The 2,105-nt window shown below is 39.0% G+C and overlaps 1 protein-coding gene across 1 annotated transcript in view; it reads right to left on the reverse strand.

Annotated features, from left to right (window-relative positions):
• LOC109831878 (probable beta-D-xylosidase 2) overlaps window positions 1,524-2,105 on the reverse strand; it is a 3,671-nt gene continuing 3,089 nt past the window's right edge. The window contains 1 exon segment of the mRNA XM_020399344.1: window positions 1,524-2,105. This exon segment is cut by the window's right edge and continues 214 nt beyond it. Coding sequence (XP_020254933.1) covers window positions 1,742-2,105 — 364 coding nt within the window. The 3' untranslated portion in view covers window positions 1,524-1,741.

The raw sequence follows: 2,105 nt of genomic DNA on the forward strand, positions 1-2,105 counted from the left end.
GCCACAAACGCCGTCCTCCATGTCAGCCTGAAGAGGTTCAGCCTGGAGGTAGGGGTGGCAAGGAATCAATCCAATTATATCTGATTCGGTTGTTAGTTTGGCAATTTATAAATGACATTCAGTATTCTCGATTCACAAACAGATGGAATTTAACCAGAATTCGTTTGATTATGAACCCTTCATTTAAATTTTGATCCCCCATATGACTTCTATTATCGCAGACATTATGATGTATTTTTGACCCACTTACACACATATAATTTTTTTCCCTTTAAGTTCTGTACCAAATTTAACCAAATTCAGCTCGTGGGTCTCTACATCATAATTGCAAAGGAACAAAATTATCACTAAATAAATATTCTTTAGTATTCCGTAAATACTTATGAATATTTGAAAAATATATATTAGTGCTCGAACTTGAAGATTCTAAGCGAATTAAAACATATATACATTAGAAATTTAGAACCCTAAGCTTCCAATTCGTACTCGGTTTGTTTTCAGCACTACGTACCTGTGCGTGGTGAAAGGAATGCGCACGTCTTTGCTGATGAAGGTGGAATTAGGCCAAGATTGCAGGGCCCACTTCTCGACGAAGGCGAAGAGGGGTTGACAGTAGACTTGGTAGGCTCCGATGAGGTGGATGACGACGGCGGCGTTGGCGATGTCAAAATGGTGATTTCTTGATAATCTTGAATAGTTTTAATCTTTTTTATACGGAGAGTGGAATTAAGTGGCGTTTGTGTGTTTCGCTTAAAATGGTGATTTCTTGATAATCTTGAATAGTTTTAATCTTTTTTATACGGAGAGTGGAATTAAGTGGCGTTTGTGTGTTTCAAAATGGTGATTTCTTGATAATCTTGAATAGTTTTAATCTTTTTTATACGGAGAGTGGAATTAAGTGGCGTTTGTGTGTTTCGCTTTCTGATATGATATGCGCTTCATAAATCATGGAACTCGTTACTAGTAGATTAGGTGCAATGAAAAAATTATATAGCATTTAATTGGCTAATTACGTGCCAAATAACATTTTTGTTTTTTTTTGGCGACCCCAGCAAATAGTTTTAATGTTTGGTTCGCTATTATAAGGGGTGGAAAACTCAGAAAACCCCTCCACATCAGATTTTTAGCCCTCCACGTCAGCTTTTTAGTTTCCGTCCATTTCTTTGTGCCGCTTTGGTTCGCTCGAATGGAAGAGGGAAAACTCTGCTGAAATCGCCGCCAACTAAGATTTTTTTCCCTCTCCGATTTCCTTCCCCAACCAAGTGAAATTGATGAAAACTCTGCCACGTCAGATTTTTTTCCTTTTCTGCTTTGTTTACAAAAGTTTTTCTTTTTTTTCTATGCGAATCAAACACAAGAAAAATAAATACATTGGTTTCCCACCATTTTTTATGTGCGAACCAAAACAAAACAATCTATTTCTTGAAAAAGTTTGGAAAACTCAAAACTTGTGTTTTTTTACATGGAATTGCATTTCTCTATATCAAGGAAACGAACCAAACAACCCCTAAAGAGAAAACATGTGAGAAAAATCCTCCAGAATTTTATAATAATATGGAAAACTTATTCTCTCCATTACACTCCAAAAATACACAATCCTCTTTAATGGCTGCTCTATTCTTTTTGGAGCAACAATAATCATAAACAATTCTAAAACCCACAAATTACTTTTCTTTCCCTTCTTCTACTATTTAATTTTCTAGCGTATAAATTGAGGAATAACACCTAATTGCGGCCATAATCATACATATTCAGTTCTTAGTGATACTGAGTGACTCAAATCCCCAATTTGAAGACTGTGATCACCAATTGAGACCCTTCGGATCCCATTAGCATCAGCGAAGCTAAGATCCCTGCACACGTCAACGCCAAACATCACCCTCGCTTGCCCACCTGCTGCCACGTGTACCTTATCAAACGCGACCAGTTGTTTCTGTGGGGCCCTGTGTCCTTGCGGCGGGTTAGAGTACACCAGCACCGTGTGTGCCCCGTCAACAACACCCTCGTTCTTGACGTCCACGTGGACGGGGATGGTTAGGCCGTCGCACCGGAGATGCGTGACTCGGACCGCCCGATTCAATTCGGCAGTCGAGTTGAGGACTTCG

The sequence above is a fragment of the Asparagus officinalis genome, chromosome 2, assembly GCF_001876935.1.
Source record: "Asparagus officinalis chromosome 2, Aspof.V1, whole genome shotgun sequence".
Taxonomy (NCBI): domain Eukaryota; kingdom Viridiplantae; phylum Streptophyta; class Magnoliopsida; order Asparagales; family Asparagaceae; genus Asparagus; species Asparagus officinalis.